The 21,229-nt window shown below is 42.7% G+C and overlaps 1 protein-coding gene across 1 annotated transcript in view; it reads left to right on the top strand.

Annotated features, from left to right (window-relative positions):
* PTPRT (protein tyrosine phosphatase receptor type T) overlaps positions 1–15,417 on the top strand; it is a 474,734-nt gene extending 459,317 nt beyond the window's left edge. The window contains exons 30-34 of the mRNA XM_064465788.1: positions 2,689–2,820; positions 5,930–6,055; positions 7,462–7,625; positions 8,170–8,305; positions 9,034–15,417. Of these exons, the coding sequence (XP_064321858.1) occupies positions 2,689–2,820; positions 5,930–6,055; positions 7,462–7,625; positions 8,170–8,305; positions 9,034–9,087 (612 nt within the window). The 3' untranslated portion in view covers positions 9,088–15,417. The remainder of the gene's footprint in view (positions 1–2,688; positions 2,821–5,929; positions 6,056–7,461; positions 7,626–8,169; positions 8,306–9,033) is intronic.
* The last annotated feature ends 5,812 nt before the right edge of the window (positions 15,418–21,229 follow it).

Genomic DNA, 21,229 nt, shown 5'->3' with positions numbered 1-21,229 from the left:
GCCTAAGGAAACTTTTTTTTTCTTTAAAGTGTGTTTTTTGCTTTGGCAAATCTGCAGAAGCACAATCAATTCTTCTCTGGTTTCTCAGAGACTGGAAATGTGTTCGCACATTTCAGCCCTCATTACCTCCAAGCACTTTGCTAATACTTGTGTCCTTCCCCCAACAAGTTCCTGCTAATTAAAATTTTTTGTAGGAAAGGAATTTTTCACCCGTCATTGAAATTCAGCCACTATGATGTTCTCTCTCTCTCCTTTATCCTTCCACAGAGGAATCAGCAGCTTTTGGGGAAAAAAAAATCAGAGAGGGGAACAGCCAAAAATCCCACATTTCATAGGCGTTCCTGTTGAGGCCAGACTTTGCAAATTCTTTGTCTTTTCCAGTAGCCTCCTGTCTGCTGTCTTGTACTGAGCAGGGACTCTCACGAGATCATCCATCCCATATTGCTTTGAACTGTCATTAGCTCTTTCATTGTGTGAAGACAGGCACATGCTGGGGATCACTTGACAACAGAATCCCAATGCTGATCATTTTATTTACAATTTCTCATGTTTATCTCTTTTTTTAAACTTCTCCCCAAATCTTATTCGACTTATAACTTGCTCTCTGTATTAGGATGGGAGAAGTGCTAGAGCAGGAAGGGATGATGGTACACCTAGAATGGCTTACAGCCTGGATTTGGAAGCATGAATTGCCCCAGGAAGGTGGTCTGGTAGGCTGCTCTGCGCTGTGTTCTCCAAAACGAACCTTAGACACAGAACGCCATTTGAACCCTCCCTCGGGGGGTGAAGCTGGGCTCCTGGTTTAAAGTCTGCTGGAGACTGTCTCAATTCATTGACTGCAGAGCTCTGCCAAGCCAGCCTCCTCTGTCTTTAGTTAGCTTCTGGGAATACAGCCAAAGGGCTACTGTTGCCCACAGAGCGAAGGAATTCTCCCCCGGCAGATTTCAAGAATCCTGACCTTTCCTCTTCGTGCCCTCTGTCCCTTCCACGTCAACAGACCTCAGCATCTTTCTGTTGAGAATCATTGGAAATCCATGTTTGCATATGCAAAATTGTTTGTTAAGAAGAAGGGTGAAATACTGTCCCTCACTTCCCCTAAAGCAACTGAACATAATCCTTAAGCGAAGAGGCTTTACCCATGTCTCTGAGTCAAGCCCTACAGAAGTGGTGGTAGGTTTGTATTTAATGCATGGGGCCTGGAGAAAGACACGAGTCCATGTCACGTCCCTGTCGTCATTGTTCCCCCAAGGTCCTGTGCATGTGCTCTTACATGAGTAGCTAACATCTCTGGGTCACCTTCCCTTTAAATCTGGACAGTGAGCCTGGTTCCTCACCTGTAGGAAAGAAAACAGGTGGCGTTTTTTCCTCATAATGGCAAAACCCACAAACACATCTTACCCTCAGCCAACAGTTTAGCCAATTGTGCAGTCTGCTGTGTTGGGGCACAGTGCAAAAACATAGCAGAAACGTTACAATGTTCTTAACTCCAATTAAGAGATAAGATTCACTATTTTATTTACTACTCTTTTGCCTCCGTTGGTCTTATACAACATAGCTTTTGACCCATACTGGTGCTCCTAGGTTTGAAATACAGAGTAGGGAGAAAGGAAAATCCATTCCAGGCTGATCATTTCCTTTTCCTTCTCTCTACTTCATGTCCCATCACCCTCCTGACACGTGCGCACTCGGAAGCATGGCACAGCTGCCTGCAAGCTGGTACAGAGCGTGCACAGCACCTTCTCCCCCTCCCAGCATGGTCTGCTCAGCACTTCCACCCACATCTGATTCACATGGAGGAGAAAAGGCAAGCCCCCACAACTGCCATCTTAATACTTCAGGGGTTTCTTTAATTCTTTACTTTAAATCCAAAATCTTACTGAGTTGGTGTTTTTTCTTAACCCAGAAGTATCGTGCCTTTTGATTCAAGTCTGCTTCCCAGATGTACAGCACAAAGGATTGTGTGGTTTGGAGGCTCATCTAAGCATTGCCTGACGTAGCTGGAAAGCGATAAAGTTTTGAGCTGGTAGCCTTTCATCTCGAAGTGCCTCACAAACATTCATTAACACAGCCCTGCAAAGGTTAGGAGCACAGTTCCTCCTATTTGTGGTTAGGGAGATTGAGGTCAGAGAGCTTTTTTGAGGTGAAAGAATAGCATCAGAAATTAAATGCCAATGTTGCAGGCTCTGAATATTGCTCCGCAGGCTCTGAATATCGCTCCACAGGCTCTTAAAGGATGGCTGGGATCCAAATGTGCCACCTCTGTAGCGCTACATCTCCAGGGAGCAATAGCAGACAGGGGGGCTAATCCTTTCTGTAGTTTCTAGAGTCCATTGCAGGAAAAAGGATAGCATTTGCTTCCAGCTGTTTTCTTTCCAATTATTAGTATTACTGATGGTAGTAGTAGTAGTAATAGTAGAATTAGTATTATTTGCTGAGTCTCAAAATATAAATAATTGATTTGGGTAATCTCTGCTCTTGTGACACTTTAATGAAATGTCTTCATTGGGAGCAAAAGAATCCCATTATGAGACATTCATTCATTGCAGAGCGATAACAAGGAGAAGGATATGTGATTTGTATAATCTGGTTAAATGGCTCAGATTGCCTAGCCATAGCCTCCCGGGTATAATATTCGTTTGAATAAAAGTTGATTGAATTTTTTTTTAACTAATCTTATTCTTTTGTTAGAGCCACAAGCAACCTGCTGCCTTTATTGTAACCCAACACCCTTTGCCCAACACCATAGCAGACTTCTGGAGGCTGGTGTTTGATTATAACTGCTCCTCTGTCGTGATGCTGAATGAGATGGATGCAGCACAGGCAAGTCATTGTTCATCACTTCTGTCGTCTAACTTTCTTCTCAAATCTGGGCAGTTTTAAGAGTATTTCTGCTGCTGTTTTCGTGTGCCCCCTCCCCTTTCCCCCATCCCCCACGCCAGTAAAGAATGAAGGGGAACTGGAAAGTAACAGGTATTGTTTTGGGGGTATAATGAAAGATAAATCCGCGTTTGGCTCCTTCTAAGGCAGCTAATTCTTCCTGCAATTAGCAGGGATTAGATATCTAAATATGTTGTGTTTGTGGACCTAAATCTTACTCCCAAGCCTGCTTTCTTCCCTTTCTTGTTTTTGTATTTAGTTCAGAATAATGTTCCCTACCACAGCCCTAGTGTGCTTCACGCTTGCCTGTTCACGTGGCATTTCCAGAAGAATATAAGCAAGAGAGATGCTGAAATCACTGAAGGATCTTTTCCCTGAGATTTCCAGTGCAATTCTGTAGTACTGAGAAGTGTGGTTTGCACAGTTTCTGGAGAAGCACATTGTGCTGTGTATTTTTTTTTTCTTTCTAGTGTCATGTGCAAGTTGGTTTCTTGGCTACTAAACACCCCATTATTTTCAGGAGTTGAGCTTGCCAGGGGAGGATCCGCTGCAGTTCCTCCTGTACTAGCACTTCCAGCCAGCTTGCTGACGAGTGGCAGAAGATAACAGCTTTCAAAAAGGCGTAACCATGCAATTTGTGTGAAGAGTACATCTGGCATGGCTAATTCACCCATTACAGCACTTGTTAAACAAGAGAGGAACCCTCAACTAGTTGGTACTTCGTGGATTAATTTTTCATTTGTATCTTTGCTGTCTTCAGAATCTTACCACACTTGAAGGCAGCAAGATTGTTGGCCTCTTTTTTGGATGGTGATGGAGAAACTAATCCCCCCGTTCACTGAGGAGATCTCCCTTCAAGGGTGAATGTGGTGGGGTTTCATTTCCAGCCGCAGTAAGAGCTCTGCTCAGAAGTGGGCTCACTTGGTGACCCACAGAGTCCCACTGCTGTGTGAGGAACTGGGGGTCCTGTGTATTTGCTGCCTCCTGTCCGACTCACCCAGCCTGATTCTGCATCTTGACAATGAATCCTGAGGCAGATGTCATCTTTGCCTTTTTTTCTGACACTTCAAAGAAAAACACTGCTTTTTCTGGAAATTACGCACTTTCTCATGCTTCATTCTTAGAAAATGCAAACCAGTCAGCCTCAGCCAGTGTTACTCTTGCGACTATCTTTCTGCAAAAGACTTCACCTGCATTGTTTTTTTCCTGGCAAAGTTCTGTTTTTATGAGATAGTCTGTAGGCACAGAAAAGGAGATTTGGCAATACGGAGAGTCACTTTTTCAGTTATTCTAGTATGGTGTCACCTATCTCGAGGCTGCAGCGAACGCCGAAAACACCCAGCTAGCACTGGAAGTTAAGGATGATTTTAAAGCGTGTATGTTACGAGCTTTCAAGGCAAGGTGTAACAGTTTGCTGTCAATTGGGAAAGTGAGACTTCTGGAAAAGAAACTTGACGTTGTGCTTGCACTGTCATTGTATGACAGTGTTGTACCGATCTAGCTGTTCATCGCTGCCTGATACGAGCACTGTACCCTAAGCACAATGAAACTGTTAAGGTACAGTTGCCTGCAGATACCAGATTTGTGTGCACGAGCAGGGCGTGTTACTCATCCCCATGGGTAGAACACAAATACCAAAACTGCTTATATAAGAGCTGTGCCAGAACCGAGAGAGGAGAAGAGTTGAAATAAATAGGTAAGTGAACCGTGAATCCACTAAGCAGGGAAAAAGTGTAAATAAAACCATGTGGAGGTCAGAGGACATAACAGACCACTTTAAGCACTGTATATACGAATACATTTGGGTGGATGGCTACTCACAGACCCGCTTTATGAAAAGCAGACTTTTAAATATAAAGGAAAGGCTTTTTCTTCTTCCAGCGTGCCTTGAGGTTGTTTCCTAAAGCACCTGCTCACCTCAAACCTCCTTGCCTATTTGACAAACACTTTGAGAAGAGTTCTGTAGGCTGCTTGAAAGTCTGAATGAAGAGTAAAGACAACCTACAAAGGAGGACTTGCTTATGTGGTCTTGGCTGCCTTGCTTAATCCTGAAAAACTAACAAGGGCAAAGATGCATAAGATTGCATGGATATCCTACCCAATTTCAATCCCATATGATCAAAGGACTAACAGGAATACAGAATTAATGCAGTAGCATGCACACGTTCGACGTTATTACTGGCAATGATTGAACTTGAAAAGCTTGAGATCAAGTTCAAATGAGCATCTGGGGGTTTCAAAACTCCCAAAAAATTACACTTGAAAATAGGAAGAAAAAAACCAGAAAGAAATACAATCTCAGCAGAAACTGCTAATGAGATCTCATGCAAAATATTTTCTTGCCATGATCTATTTCCAGACGGATTTGAAATACTTAGATTGTAATTTGTGTGGATAGGATTTTTTTTTGTACTTTCAATTCAGTAGTATCAGCATAAGAAAAAAGCCTTCCAACCTGCTTCACAAACTTCAGAGATTCAGTTGTGGTTCACCCTGAAATTGGAGTTGCTCTTGCTGCTCTCAGAGCTAAGGCATTCTCCCTCCCCTGCTTGCTGTGGTAGAGTCAGAAAGCTGAAAAGTTCATCTTACACAAAATGGAAGTTCTACTTTGCTTGAATTAAGATTAATTTTCTTGGAGCATATACTGCTTCCTCATTTTAGCACCAAACCTCTGTGGTTCCCATTAAATTTACCTACAGACATTAATCTTTTAATGTTGATTTTAAATCTATACCCCTACAGAAGCTTCATTTGACAGCCACCTTTTGACCCCAGAATTCAATCAGTTATGAATTGTGTCATACAAAAATAAGGGGGGGGGGGGGGGGGGGGGGGAGTCAAGCTTCTAAAATGTATTTCTCTTTTCCTTTCTTATTCATGGTATAAAAAACTTTTACTGATCTAGAAGGATTTTTCCTCTGAGCAAATACTTGTAATACAAGGTTGGTTATGGATTTTGAGCCGGTTATAAATTTGAAAGGAAAGAAGACTGAACATGCATTTCCTTGTCAATAGTTACGGTGCCTTCTCTTTCTTCTGGTGCTTTCTCCAGCTGTGCATGCAGTACTGGCCGGAGAAGACATCCTGTTGTTATGGCCCAATTCAAGTGGAGTTTGTTTCAGCAGACATTGATGAAGATATCATCAACCGGATATTCCGGATCTGCAACATGGCCAGGGTAAGAGCAGTGAAATGCTGTTTTCCTTATTTATTCTCAAAAAATGTATTTTGGCATGAGGAAGAGGCAGAACCAAGACTTGTGGTTTAGAGATGCCGAATCTCTCACCTAGGAACAAAATTCCACTGCAGAATTTAGTAACTACTTGCTTTAATTAACATAATTGCATCAGTCTGTATTGGTAAAAGGCTCTTGGCTAAAATGAGAAAGTGGATGGTAAGAGCTGAAAAGCTGTATTTAAATGGAATGCATTTTTCTATGTATATTTGAGAACAATTAATCACTTAGTAGCTGATAGAAAATCATCAGTATCATAGGAAATAAACTGGGATATTGTCAGCAGCTCTCCATCTGTCAACTACGATGCAGTGTCTCTGAAGAGCCATGCGGTGTTTGCTGGCTACCCTGGGATTCCCAGTTGCCACTGTTTTTCCTATAAATAAGCAACTGCATTTCTGTAAGCAAGTCTTTGTCTGTATCCCTCAGCCCCAGGACAGCTGAAATGATAGAAACAAAGTTTGTCTGCACACTGGACCCTGGCAATGCAACTTCAGGGCTGCAGGGAAGGGTTTCAGTAGAGGATTTTTTTCTCTCATTAGTTGTTTCCCAGATTGATTATGTCTCCTTTTTTGTTCCTTTTTCATTTTTTTTTTTCTAATCAGAAATGGAAACAGGCTCCACAAATTACATTTTCATGCCATTTAACACATCAGTCTCTGATTGTGTGGTCGGAGCCTGTGCAGCAGTTCAATCATGGCATGGAATGAACCCTGTGGTCCAACTGCATGAACTGATAAATCAGTTAGATATTCACCTTCCTATATCGTAGGCCAACAGCCTCTGAACCAGGGACAACCTGGAAGTCATACAGCTAGTAAGGGTAAGATTCTGTGACTCTCAGGGTGAAGCTGGCTCGTAAACGCATGGCTGGCAGGGTGGAGGCTGTGGCCTCGCAGCTCTCTGCACCCATCCATGTTCAGCACCAATGGCTGCTGCTAAAACCTTCATAAAGATCCTTTCCTGCCACAGTCCCCAAAGTTTTTTTTGAGGACCTTCTTTGCCTTTAGTTCTTGTGGCACACCTAACCTCCAGCACGGGCTACCAGGAAAGACTTATTTGATCTATTCATACAGTTTGATGAGACTTTATTATCCACTGAAAACAAAACACGGGATCCAAAGCACCTAGTTTCTCCCTGCCTCTGTCATATCTGAGGTCACCATTGTTATCCAGATTACCGAAAAGTCCTTGTTTCCACTCCGTATCAGGTATCCAGAGTGGAGGATGTTAACGATGATATCAGATTCAGAGGGGAGGATGCTGTGTAACTAGTGCCCGTGCTTTACCCGATCTCTCTGCTTCCTGCCCCGTTCCATTTAACATCTTGCCAATGCTCTTTGTTTTAGCCCCAGGATGGGTATCGCATAGTTCAGCACCTACAGTACATTGGCTGGCCAGCGTACAGGGACACCCCTCCTTCCAAACGCTCCCTTCTGAAGGTGGTCAGAAGATTGGAGAAGTGGCAGGAACAGTACGATGGAAGAGATGGACGCACTGTTGTCCACTGCCTGTAAGTAGGACTGGAAAACATCTGTAACCCCATGAAATGCTGTCTGAAGAGCACTGATTATGGATCTGGAAATTTGGTGGTTTGCCAGGCTTCAGATGTGGAAAATGAAGTTAAATTACGTTAGTAATACACTTCAAGTTGCATATTGTGCTATTATTATTTTACTGACTGTGGTGAGGAGTGGCTGAAGAAGCTCTGCTGCCTTCTGTTGTGTAGGTAGGCCTCAAGATTGGAGCCCAGACACAACCGAAGCAGCACTGCCACGTGTCCCGCTCCAACCACGGAGCTGCTGTGAGGAGTGAGGAGCAGCACTGCAGTCCCTGGGGCTTCCCTGACCTCCACTGCCAGGGATCAGCTTAGCCCTTCCATCCCTGTCTCCTGCCGTGCAGGTCTCCACTTCCACAAGCCCTTGGATGTCCTTAACCAGTCCTTACTTTACAGCCCTTTCTCTAAGCGGTGTGTAAGATGTTGTGAAAGCAGTGCTTTCTTCCGTTCCCTCAGTCTTGCCTAGCTTCACATGTAGCATCTTTTCTTCTGCGCCCAGGAACGGTGGGGGACGCAGCGGCACCTTCTGCGCCATCTGCAGCGTGTGTGAAATGATTCAACAGCAAAATATCATTGATGTGTTCCACATCGTGAAAACGTTACGGAATAACAAATCCAACATGGTGGAGTCACTGGTAAGCTTTTTTTTCTGCTCCTCACCGTACCCAGCATATGCAGGGGGAATTTTAGGATGGGTAGAAAAATTCCATGGCTTAGCTCAGTATGAATAAAAACAATCATAACGGAAAGTCATGAGAATTAAAACCAGTCCCGTTTTAGCATATGCGATGAATCCTCTGGTCCCACTGCTTCTCTGCTTGAGCAGATGGGGAACAGCTGCCCTGGCAGCGTGATGAGCAATGTCTCCCACACCTAGATGCCCACAGGAGGTTAAGCCCCAACTAGCTGTCACCATGGCCATGAGGAGGGAGTGGGATTTGTCCTCCCGTGCACGAGTACAGCCTGGTGCTTAATGCTGTGACATGCCTTGAAACCTGGAAGGGAGAGCATTCCAAACCCCAGGCCTTGCTCCCTGCAACCGAAGAGATTAAACTGTCCTGAATTCAAACATCTTAATTGATCACACTAAATTCTTTCCTCAAAAACAATGCGTGCAATGAGAGCATGAAGCAAATAATGATTAGTCCATACTGTGGCTCTCTTGGAGTGTTTTTCTTTTTCATTGACAATACCATGTCTTAGTGATGCTTGTTCAGGATCACATAGAAATACAACTACTGTTTGCCTGGACCTGCCAAACAGTATAAGAAAGAGGGAGGAGGCATTTTTGCCAGCTTGTAGAATGAGGCTCTGAAGAATTTACCTGTACCCTAATGTCACTGGTTTCTGTTCTCTCTTTCAGGAACAGTATAAATTTGTATACGAGGTTGCACTGGAATATTTGAGTTCCTTTTAGCCCAGTGGAGGGAGGGGAGCCTCCGAAATGCCAGACCCCAATCTGTGGCAGACGCTTCTCCCCTCTCCCACACTGGAAGGGAGTGACAAGTGTGGGAAGGGAAACCTCTCCTTCCCGGAGCAAGAGACTGCGATTGCACAGACCGCACTGGAAGGAGGAGATGACGCCTGTGTTTGCTGCTGCCTGCTTTCTATCGGAACATCTACTGCTTCTTAAATAACCTACTGTAAAAATTAGCAAAATGGGAGACAGACTGAAAGACTGGACTTTCTAATCCCCTCTGACTTCTCTCCTCTTTCGGTTTGTACTTTTGCTCTCCTTGCTGCAGAGTGGGGAAAGAACGAAACCCTTAGGAAATTCTCATTTAAATGTTTCCCTTTTAATTTCCAATTTTGTTCTAAAATCCCAGTCTTTAATTTCTGAATTTCAGGCAGCGGTCATCTGGGAAAAATGAGATAGCCATAGGGGGTATATGAAATGTTTCATTACAGTTTGTCTACCTTACCTGTTTCCTTCTATTCATTTTTCCAAATGGAAAGGCCAACACTAAAAAAACCCACTGGAATTCTCTTTCCATATGTAGCCCCTTTTAGCATGAAAATAGACGGTGAAGATGAGAAGCTGTCCATGGATTCACTGCCTCGGCTTCTACACAGATGTTTCCTCCCAGTTTCTGCTAGACTCCAGGGCTGTGCATGAACTGGTTACATCTCTCTGGTCCGTGTTCCTGTCAGTGCTGGTGAAGCAATACCATTAACGAGTTTCCCAGCCGCTTGAACCTTAAGGTTAAGTATTTGCATCAAACAAATTGCATTTGTCTTGCAACTTTTGGTAACTTTGTTACCATATTTTTCAAGTATTTTCTGGGGTGCAGTGTTTCTTTGAAAAACAGGGTATAAAGTAGGTATTATTGATCATATACTATGTATTATTATTTTTTATTTATTATTTGTATTGCTGTAGAACTTAGGACCCCTAGTCAAGACAGGACCCTGCTGAACTAGGCACTGTGCAAACAGAGAACAAAGAACGTTCCTGCTCAAGAGCTTAAAATCTGAAGGTAATCTTAAAATTGAGTTTGGTCAAGATTTCCTCGCTGTTTCCAAACTGTTGTACAGTCAGATGTAGCTGAGTGATTTATTTGGATTTCCAGGCCCTACAAGCTTCAAAATGGTAACGCATCTAAGCTGTAGGAAAGGTGATGTACAGACACAGAAACCTATTCTGACAAGTGTTAGACCAGCACAGCAACGTTCCTTCTTAAGCAAAACAGCTTTTGTTTTGCTCTGCAAAAATGCCTGTGCAGCTCTCCTTCTTTGAAACAAACGCCAGATGTGTTTTGCCACGGTTCTGGATCTCACTCGGACTTCTAGCAGCTAAGAAATTGCTTTTCTGAAAGAGTATGTTTAAATAGTTAATCATTAAGGTCTGGAGGGTAATCTTGGAGAAAAAAAATAATTGAATGAACAAGGCCTTACAGTATTCAGTACTTCAATTTAGCCATTTCTTTATCTTGAGGGTGTGGGGATACGAGGTTGGTCTCTGTGTAAATTAGATTCTGGAAGATGTAGGTTTCTTCAAATACAGACTTGCTAAAAGATAGACTGAAAGTAAGAGTTTAAGGAAACTCCACATTCCTACCACCCTGTAGTTGTCGACCCTCAGGTAAATAGACTGTACTGAGAGCTCTGTCATGTCGATGCCTGGCACAGAGCATGCCAGGAGGTCAGAAAATTTTGCCACTTCTGTATGTGAACTCAAAAGGACCTCTGCTTCATGGTCATTCTTTTTTCAATAGTCATACCTTTGCCTTGACAATGCAGGATGAAAACTAAATCTGATAAAAGCAACTCTGGACTCAAACATATCAGTATGTAACCAAATAGTTATCAGCTCTACCAGGACCTGCGAGAATCTAAGGAAGGTTGCTTGGAACAGCAATAATCCTCTTCCTGCTAGGCAGAGGAGGGGCTTGCATAGGATGCTGAACCCCCTAGCTCATATTCTTTCCAAGGAGCTTTGGATTCTTGGCTTGTTCCAAGTGAATATGATGAAGGATTTGAATGAGCTGGAACTGCAGTGTCCTTGATGTAGCCAGTGTGCCACAAAGTATTGGTGGGAACCCCCTCACAGGTGCCTCTGCTCTGTTTCTAGTTGGTCCTTTCTGTTGTCTGCAAGGAATCACAAAACCAGCTTTCGTTCCTATTGGGGCTGTAGGTGAACGTCTGGCGTCTCATGAAACAAACTACTGGTTTTAATTTTTTTTCCTTTTGCCATTAAGCAGCACAAACAATTCTGCAGAAAAAAAAACAGAAGGCAAAGCAAAACTACTGAGAGAAAAAGGAGAAGGAAGGCATAATATTAGTGTTTAGATTACAGGTGGCTTGCTGTAACAGTGTAGGTCAGGAGCTGGAGCCATTAGCAAAGAAGAAGGAAGAGTGAATCTTGATCCCAGAATGGGATTTTTCAGCAGCTGCCCAGGTAGGAGGAAACTACAAGTCAGCAAAGTGTTCATGAGTTCGCTATCAGCAGAAAGCCAGAGGGAATCACTCCCTGTGGATACTTTGGTAATATTAATTAGCATTCAGTATTCTGTTAATTTTACATGGAAAATAGTATAGCGATAGGTCCTCATCGTGAGTTACTGAAGGACTAGTGCAAGCACTGAGGGAGTGAGCCAGGATAAAAGGAAGAGAGAGGCAGAAGAAATGGCGATATGACTGAGATGTGAAGTATAGGAGGAAGTTCAAGGCTTAACAGTAGCATGAAGGAAAGTGGATTAAAAAAACCAGAAGTAAGCCCATAGGAGGGATGTGTGCATGGAGAGAAGCACGTGTTGGGTAAGCAGGGCGGAGCAGCACTTGCAGTGGAGTCCTTTAAGGTCTTGGGGTAGGTTTAAATGTGTTTTCATAGTATGAAGAATGCTACTAGAGGGTCAGGTGTGTGTATCAGTGTACCCAGAGCAACCTGCCATGTGCTTTTAGCCTTCTGCAAATGCAAAGTGACATTAGCATAAACTGCAGGGAAAGATATTTAAGGTAAATTTTACTTCATATTTGCAAGGATCAAGTTTAATACAAATGTTGGTTGTCACAGCTTATCATGTGACAACTCAGCTGTGCATCTCAATCTTCTTCTAATGTCCAGCCGACAATCCGTGTGGAAAGGTGCTCAGCAAACACTACAGATTATGTTGCCAAACTGTTATAACGTCATGCAGCTACGTTGCTTTTGGGGGACTGACTCAGCCTCGGTCTGTGTTGGCTCAGGGGTCTTTATGCTGTTCCTCACTGCATAATGCATATGTGATGAATGTGAATTAACGACAAAAAGGGAATTGTGTGGAAAGAGAAGTTCGCTTTAAATAACCTTATTACCTTCAGGTTGTTTAAACCATAGAGAACAGCCTATAGCAAACAGTGTAATGCGTTTGAAGCAAGATTATGGGTGATGGGTTTGTTTTCACTGGGAAAGAGAGAAATTATGAGGTGAGATAAAGGAGGCTTTCTCACTCCTGAAAGGATGCATAGTCAGGGTGAGCTTTCCAACCTAGGTATCCCCTGCTGTGGATAGAAAGCAATAGTGTACAGTAGAAAATGTCAATTCCTCAATGACTGAATTTTAGGCTGGAAAAATATGATATTGACAATATTTGAATGGTCATAATGCGGATAAATTTATTCCCATTCAGCCATCCTTCAGCGGTGAGGGGGCACTGTTAATTAATAGCATAGTATTGGTCTACAGTGAAACGTGACATACAGAGAACTAGAAATAGGTAAAGAAGGATGGAGCAGGGGTGACTATCTCATACATGGGGCAACTAACATCTTAAATTATTAAGGGATGTAACTGAAGCAAAGAATTCCAGAGCTACCTAGGCTGGCTGCTGCAGAAGGAAGATCCTGAGTTGTCTGCAGGAAAGAGATAGACCAAAACCCCTAAAAGGTACAGTAGGTCTTAACAATCTTTTCTTTTTTTCATTTCAGTTTTGTACTTGGTGGTTTTGGGTTTGGGTTTGGTTTGGGGCGGTTTTTGGTTTTGGGTTTTTTTTTGGTTGGTTGGTTTTGGTTTTCTTATTGGTTGGTTGGCTTTTTAATTAAGATCTCCGCAGGAGCTGTGTCCTATGCTGGGACTTTTTTTTTTCCCTTTTTCAAATTAACTGTAAGGAAAATGGCATTTGAACTCCTGCAAATAGGCGTGAGGTACTTGTTTATTAATGTAAACAAATGAGACCATGCAAGGTAGTAGAACGTAAATGTGAAGGTAACTGAATCAGGACCTCTGGTGGCAAGAAAGCAAATGGGAATTTGGTGCATTTCTTGTGTCTGCAGTTTGAAATAATTGGTATTCTCTGATCAGGGAAGTCTCTGGACTAGGGTTACTAGGAGGCCTTTCAATTTGTGATTGAAATTCTTTAGCAAGGTTGCACAGAATTATATCTGTCTTTGCCATGGTCAGCTCCAGCCGGTTTTATTAGCACACTGGTGGGTCCCTCATAATTTATTAATGTTTTAGCCATTTATGTGAGTATTTTGATCCACAGGGAACAGGCAGTTATCAATGAAAGCTTTCTAAATGCATTGAAAAGCTGTAACTTTTGTGGCCTTTACCTCAAAATCAAACTGCATTTTCTGTACTCTCTCTTGGGCTCAGCCCCTGCCCACATGCACACACATATCCAGGTAACTCCCAAAAGGCAGAGGTTTTGGGAAATGCCTGTGATCCTTAATCAGTCTGGTCGTCATAACTCTGTAGGGCAGAGGGGGGAATCCCAAAGCTTTTGCCTAGAGAACCACGTATCTGTGTGTCAGTAGTTTCCAATCTTTTATTCTGGATCTGTAAATTCCCTGCAAAAAAATGTCAGCGGCAACGTGGACCTCACAGTAGTAGATCTAAGCCTGCAATTGGTAGACTTATTTTTCCACTTACTTTTCATACGCCCTTTAGAAGTAGTTTGTGGGATTTCCCTTGGGAATCTCAAGCCAGGGATTGCTGGTCACTGCTCTTGATGTCCTGTAGAATCAGAGAAAGGAGAGAGGCTCCTGCAGCAGGTGATTCAGAAGGCAGTTAAACCAATTGCTGTCTGGAAGAGAAGGAAAGGAGAAGAAATCTCATTTGGGGAAACCAAACATTGGAAGAGAAGGCAGATTAAACGGAGTCCTGAAACAGGCAGGAAACTTGCACCTTGTTCCATCTCCCATTCTTGCACGGCTGCTCTTATATCTTTCTTAATCTTCTGAGCTCATGCCAAGATCATAAAGAACAGGTGATGCCACAGTCCACGCTGTGGAGCTCTGTGGAGATGGAGCCGTCGGAGTGTAACAGAGGGACAAAGATAAAAGGAGGTTTGCTTGAGAGAGGAATCTTCAAATATGAGGTGGCTCTATCTGTCACACTTGCAGAATTCTTAACAAGTCATCTGAGAGCAGCGCACAGTCCTGACGCAGTCCTGGAGGTGCCATGCAGTGGAAGCATTCCACTTGGAAAACCTCAGTGTCCTGTAATAAATTTAAATGATCAACACCATTACATTAGTAGCACAGTTAACTTTTATGGTATCTCCAGCCAGTGCAAGGGGCATCTCAAGAACTTGGTGTGAGCCTGCTTTTATTTTGTTAGAGATGCTTTCATTTCTCTTAAGTGTATGAACTTCAGTGAACGCCAGTTTGTAAGAAAAATAAAAGGGGCCATGTGGCAAAAGTTATTCAGCATAACCACTGCCTTTGGGTCAAAATTCAGTATACCTCCTAGGAGACTGTGAAACGGTAGAACAAACTACTGCATCTTCCCTGCACAAACCTTTTCAGGAGTAGAAACAGGGGAGCCAGCTAATTAAAGTCAGGGAGACAGAAGTGAGTAATAAGGATTCTGTTGACCCTCCTGCGTTCCTATTTATTTAGATTGCAGTCTTCTATAGCCATACATCCATAATATAAAACCTGAATGCAAGTGCTCTTCCTTTCCCTGTCCCCAAAAATACCTACAGCTCTTTCATCGAGGGCAAGCCAACAGCGTAGCAAAGCCCACTTTCTGCAGTTTTGGAAGGACTGCTAGGAAAATCTATCATGTATTATCTGTCCATTGACTTGGAAAAGGTGTCAATCATCTTCCTCATATACATACTTGAAGAATGTACAGTTTGCTGTAACAGTCAAGCAAAATCATACATTTTCGTACATCAAGACTAAATCCTGGAGGTAGTGAGTGTGATGGAAAGAAAAAAGAAAAAAAAAAAACCAAGCTTGCTGACTTCCAGTGACCTCTAGTCTATATCCTTATTTGCTGTGTTAAAATATTTTAAAAGCGTCCCTTGTAAAAAATAAACTATACTCAGAATATCCTACACTTTCTTGTTGAACTGGCATAAACCTGGCAGTTTTTTCAGTTTGTAGAAACATGAGAGGTCTAAATTAGCCTTTCCATCCTTGTCCCAGTGCATCTGCAGAATTCTCACCACTACTCTGTTTTCAACCTGAGCCTTAAAAAACAAAATAATGCAGCAGACTGAATGACAGATGCTGGTGTTCCCATCGTGTTTCCTGGTGGGGGAAAAAAAAACCAAACCCACAACTAAAAAAGAATGAAACGAGAAAAGAACAAACTAAAATGTTTTTCTGGCAACTCTGTTCTACGTGAGCTGTTTTAAGGAGTATAAACATGAGCCAGTCTACACCAGTTTGTCTGGAGCCAGCTTTTGTTTGTTGCAAGGTGAAGGTACACTCTAGACGTACTCTTTGGGACCGGTCCTGGTTTTCTCTATATAGGTTTCCAACAACACAGTGATTACTTTATTGGAGGTGCTTGTCGCAGAACGAGTGTTTCAGTGGGGATATTTTTCACTGGGAGATCGGATGCCCTGAAACACTAATATTTGGTGGACTTTGTGAGACACCTCAAATGTGTTGCACTAAGGAGATTTATTTCCTTTATGAGTACATCGTCTTTCAAGGAGGACCTCCAGGAAATCTTATTTGTGTGAAATTACCGAAAGGAGCGCATTTGCAGGGATGGAAGTGGGAGTGTGGCCAGCACTTTACAAGCTTTTGTGAATTTAGATACTCTAAAAATAGGCTCCCTAAGACAAATGATGGTCAGTTGTTTGCATTGCTGAAAGTCTAACCAGACTTCATGTGCTGTACTTTCATGTACCTGGAACAGAACTGGCATTACCCGCTCATCACCCCTGTAGCCCTTTCTTACATCTCCAGCACTTAAATGCTGTACTTCTATGCCAAAAGTTTGAGCTGTATCCTTAATACACCCTTTAACCCATACTGACTAACCACATTGACAAAACTCACTCCCATATTGGTTTAACCTCCTTCACCTCCTTCCCCCACCCCACGCCAGTCCTGTTGAAATTGAAACGTACTAGCATCACTTGTTGCCAGACTTGTCACTACTTCACACAGCAATGCTGTGGCTGCATCTGGATCAGCGGTATCCTATTCCAGCTCCCTGGATGCATTCTGCCAGCAGGGAGGAGTGCTGCATGAGAGCTAGCCTCTGCTGTTGCAATGCCACCCCGTCTGCCCCCCTCTTTGGCCTTTATGGATTACTGGTGAAACTCACTTGTACAGTTTGGATGTTTGATAGATAAAGCACGTATTGAAAAAAAAAGGAAAAAAATATAAATACAAAAATCTCAACACTGTGCATTCAGTGTCTTTTCTTTCTAGCTTAAAAGAAGGAAAGTAAATAATGTCAAGTCAATGAATATCAGATATATTTTTTGACTGTACATTACAGTGAAGTGTAATCTTTTTTTTACAACTGCGAGTCCATCTTATTTATTCTTGTAAATGTTCCCAGACAATGTTTGTAATATGGGCTGTGTTGCAAATCCATAAAATAAATCTGTGATCTGAGATTAATGTTTTACTAAGAGACTCTTGTACTTGTGCCTTTTCTTTGCGCTTAGAGGGGACGATGCACTGCAAGTCACGCTGTTAGAAATGGTGGGCTGGCTGCATAGAAAAAAGCAAGACTGGCTTCTTGTCACAGTGATGGGCAGCTGGCTTTACATCGTGGTTATCACTCAGGAGCAACTCGATGACAGCAAAGAGAATTTACCGGGCACTTCAGTCTAGCTGCAGATTTTGAGTCAGTCCTCTCAGAAAGCCTGTGTGTATGAGCTAAGTATTTTTGAAAATTATAGCCTTAGCAGTATGGGTGAGAGCAAAGCATATTTTTGCAACATTTTCCTCCTAACAGGTATTACTGTATTGTTTCATTGGTATTCAGTGCTGAACAGCGATTGCTAATACGTTACTGAGATTTTTCTGGTGTTTTCTGTAGACAGACACAGAAGGGGTTTTTTGTGCAGATGTTGCAGGCCAAACCCAGCCATGGGGTATGGGTGCCAGTACTGAATATTTTTACACGTTTACAGGCTACCATCTTCTGGGCTTCTATCCTTGTTTATTAACAGGCACACATGGTGGTGCTTGCCATCCAATTCAGTCAGTGCAACGTAGTAGACTCCAGGTGAGAAAGTAGACAAGGCTGCTGTGCTCTGAAGACCCCTTTATTCCCAGAATGCAAGCAGGAGTGCATCAAGGTTCACCATTTAGGGTGTCGAAACAGGAGAGTCCAGCTGTGCTATGCTCATGCAACCCAACTGGTAAGAACTGCTCTTTTTGGCATTGCTAATTAGCCTTACTAAAAATTTTTTCAAATAAGCCATCTTAGCAAGGTTGATGTAGCTCCTGTTATTCTTAAAGCGTGGTAAACCTACCTTGGAAGCATATTTTACTGTTCCTTTCTGTACATATTCACTATTTTCTTTTGAAAATACTTAGGTGAACATTCAGATAGAGCATCTGTTTATTCAAAGGGTTCACTGTAATGAGGTCAGAGTGCATAAAGCACCCTTCAGTTACGCAGAGTTATCGTTATGCCGGGGAGCCAGTTAGAAGTTGGTACCAAAGAAAGCTCCTCACTACAGTGTTAGATTGAGAGGAAATTTTACCCGTACAGTCCTAACTGTTTAATAGAGACAGTTGTTTATTCATAGTGATCAATTACCGTTCATCTTGGCACTTTATTCAGATTTGTTCAGAATATTTTACTGACACTTGATATTAAGAACAGGTTGCATTTATGGAAGGTAAACAGCAGAGTCAGCTCTGCCATATTCCAGATGGTCTTATAAAGACACACGTTGAAGTGCCAGTATTGAGAAACGGGCACAAATTCACCTTTCTGTCCTCTTGTCTGCCCTGGACGAGGATAACATTGGGTTAACGGTGTTGGGGGAAGGCAGATGCAGAAGTCGGAAACTCACTGGGATTCAAAGTGCTTCACACCCTCCTCCTGCTGTGACTGGCAAGTACCGAGGTGTGAATCCAGCAGACGTTTTATCCAGGTCAGTCATTGCCTTCAAGTATCAGCTGCTACTTTTCCATCCATCCCCACGATAACCAGTATCGTCATAGCGATACTACTGCAAGGTCTGTCAAGTTTGACAGACGCTCTTTGCCTGAGTTGAAGCTCTCCGTTTCACAAGTTAACCTTTAAATGCCATGTCTCACGCTGAGCTGATTCTGCAGCTGTTCAACAGCAGGCTTCAGAACCGGGACTTTTCCAGGCTGCGATAGTTGTCCAACATTAGAGAGGGAACACGGATGGCTCTCTTGCTGGTGAGAAGGCGGCCTCTCCACAGGGAGAATCTGCCTTGGCTAAAGCAGTCTAAGGCAGATGGGCTGGAATGTCCCCTTGATGTGCCCGGTTTGTTCCACTGATCGAGTTAGCTAGGTGACCGATACTGACTTGGGCAACTAGCTTTGAGGTGGCGCCAGTTAGATGAGATGTGCTCCCGCGATTAGTAGATACCTGCAAGCAAATGACCTGCGTCATATAAATAAAATGGCATAAAGAGAGAAGGAACAGATTTAATGCTTCTTGCTTACTGCTGGAAATTCTTCTTCTGAGCCGTCCAGCGTGGCCATTTCATGTCCTGTCTTTCTCCTGTCAACTTCCACATTTGAAAAACAATGAAAAATATTTTTAAAAAAAATGCTGTTCTGTGTTAATTTTACTTTTGTGTGCTGAGTTATAACTTTGATTTACAGGAACTAAACCAAATAAAAAGACTTGTAGTCTTTCTTGAATTAATCTTGGTTTTTGTGAGTTATTTCTGTGTCTATTTGGGAGTATGTCATGTTTCTTACTAAGAGTGTATTTATAAATGGCTTGTAAAAGTTTATCCGTAAAGTGTTTATATATCATGATTCGGTAGCTACAGAGCATTTACGCTCAGGTCAATAGGATTACTTAAAAGTCTGTAACATTTACTGTTGTGTTTATAAACACTTATAATGTACTCTTTATGCCAAAAGCAATATAATATTTAGTGCTTCTTTATTAATACATTGTACATGATATACTGTTAAGATAAACTGTAACCTGATGGCATTTTCAGCAATGTAGTAAAATAGGGTTTTTTATTGCGTATATAAATGGTTCCCTCTAAAACAACTGTGAGAAAAAGCCCAGCTTGCATAGAAAAATCACTGAAATACGCAGAACCTTGTTCTGGAAGTGGATAAAGCCAGAGGTTTCTAGCAATAATCCCCTCAGCAGGCTCACATATAGGATGAATGTGAGCTGTGGTCCAGGTAGGATCAAGAGGCTGAAGAGTTTGTACTAAATATCCTTTTATTTGAAATTTCCAAAGGTGTTCCTGGGAGTATCCTTCCACTTGCGGTTCATGACTGAGTATGCTGAGAAGAAGGAAGCGGCCAGCAGTTATTGTCTAAGCCTGTTAAGTAGGAAACACTTAGCTCAGCTCTCAGCTCCTCCATGGACTTACCATCTATTATTTGGAAGCTTATTTTGTTGGTACTTAGAGTGGTAAGTTTGTAACGGCCTTCTCTGGTGCAACGCCTGACTGTCGGATGTCACAAATGCAAGGTGATACGCAGATGGATCTTTCTTCCATGTGCTGAATTGTGCTTGAACTGATGCAGACCTTTTCCATCCATAGGATTCATGTAGGGCTTCTAACACTACAGTGGAGCATGCCAAGAGCACATGCAGCAAGAACCTCCATTCAGGACTGAGAAAGTCCAGTTTTGTGCATCCCTATTGCAAATAACCGGTTCCATCAGCAAAGCGGGGAAGTGATTGTGCGTGCAGCTCTGTGCAAGTCTGTGTGTGCGCTTGTGTGTGTCTTTTGTCACCTCCTCCTCCTAAAAGCTGAGCAGAAATATGCCTCGAAAACAAGAGCGACTGGAAGGCTTTATTGGCAGTGCTTATATAATCCAGAGCACTGACAATGACAGAATGGGTTGTCTGGAAAAACGCTGGTGGTGTGCAAAGAACCAAAATTATTGTTTATTCTGGTGCCATAGGAACTATCTTGCAAAGAAAAATAGGCTTTGACAAAGGAGGTAATGAGCAACCCCAGTTCTCTCTGCTTGCGTGTACACGCAGTTGAGTTACAATTACACCACATGGCTGAACGTGCAAATACCCCGCTTGTAAGCAGCCAGTTTCCAGCTCATCTGTATAACAAGAGGCATCAGGACATCTGATACCAGTTCCTGTGTCGGTTGTGGCATGAAAGATTAGCTGAGTCCTGACTCAAAATTAATATCAAAATCCAAAATACACACTTGGTTTGTTTCTGCTCTGGATCTTAATGAAATTGCTTCTTTTTCAGAGGTTGTATGTAGAAATTTTGTTAGTCTTTATGGATCTGGTTTTTAGCTCACTCGGCAGCAACGGTAACACCCTCTCCATAGCTGCAGACAGAAACTTTGCTTAAGAAACGTGCATGGTGTAGGGGAAAGGTTTCTTTGACATTTGGAGAGGGGTTTATTGCTTCCAGTCATGGAGGTCCTCCACGCATCCCTTAACCCATCTTTTGCACAAAGCTCTGAGACCTGTTGCTCAGAGCTGTTTTGTATCCAGGTGACGAGAGCATTAAGTGCCTCTGTTCTTTTTTAGTAATGTTTTTACACTAAAGTCTAGAGCCTGCAAGCATTTTATAACGAGCACTATCTGTTATGTATGTTCACTGCTCGCTGTTACTGGTATGCGACCCTTTCAGTCTGGCTCACTCCAGGTTCCACCACCCTGCAGTTGGGTCAGGACTGAAGCGTGAATTTGTGGGTTCGCCCAAGCTCAGGGATGG

Source organism: Phalacrocorax carbo, chromosome 14 (genome assembly GCF_963921805.1).
Source record: "Phalacrocorax carbo chromosome 14, bPhaCar2.1, whole genome shotgun sequence".
In the NCBI taxonomy this organism is placed as follows: Eukaryota; Metazoa; Chordata; class Aves; order Suliformes; family Phalacrocoracidae; genus Phalacrocorax; species Phalacrocorax carbo.
Note: the sequence above shows the minus strand (reverse complement) of the source record. Positions and strands in the feature narration are given on the sequence as shown.